The 373-nt window shown below is 60.3% G+C and overlaps 1 protein-coding gene across 1 annotated transcript in view; it reads right to left on the bottom strand.

Moving 5' to 3' along the window:
- The window catches only part of LOC104528023 (solute carrier family 52, riboflavin transporter, member 3-like), a gene marked incomplete at both ends in the record, with an annotated part of 1,173 nt that extends 804 nt beyond the window's left edge, over positions 1 to 369 (bottom strand). The window contains 2 exon segments of the mRNA XM_029085938.1: positions 3 to 204; positions 207 to 369. Coding sequence (XP_028941771.1) covers positions 3 to 204; positions 207 to 369 — 365 coding nt within the window.
- Between the last annotated feature and the right edge of the window lie 4 nt (positions 370 to 373).

Below are 373 nucleotides of genomic sequence, written 5' to 3'. Positions count from 1 at the left end.
GCGGTAGGTAGCGGGTCTCCAGCTGGAAGATGGTGCTCTCCACAGTCTCATTGTCGGTGGTGATGTTGACCACACGAGTGATGTTGGCACAGCTGGAGATGCCAGAGCCCTGGCCCAGGGCGATGAGAGCAGGGATCAGCCCGCTGAGCCCTTCACCGATGAAGAAGGTGGTCAGGTACTGGTGCTGGAGCTGCATCATGAAGAGGTGACGGAGGAGGTGCAGTCCACCAGGGCCAGGAAGAAGGTGAGGATCAGGAAGGCGGTGCTGTGGGGTCTCCCAGCGATGGGGGATGTGTAGCTCCAGAGGAAGGCCAGGAGCAAGCAGGCCACGACACCCACGGACACGACCACATAGATAACAGCCACCTCCTTC

The sequence above is a fragment of the Antrostomus carolinensis genome, unplaced genomic scaffold, assembly GCF_000700745.2.
Source record: "Antrostomus carolinensis isolate BGI_N321 unplaced genomic scaffold, ASM70074v2 scaffold42417, whole genome shotgun sequence".
Lineage (NCBI taxonomy): Eukaryota > Metazoa > Chordata > Aves > Caprimulgiformes > Caprimulgidae > Antrostomus > Antrostomus carolinensis.
Note: the sequence above shows the minus strand (reverse complement) of the source record. Positions and strands in the feature narration are given on the sequence as shown.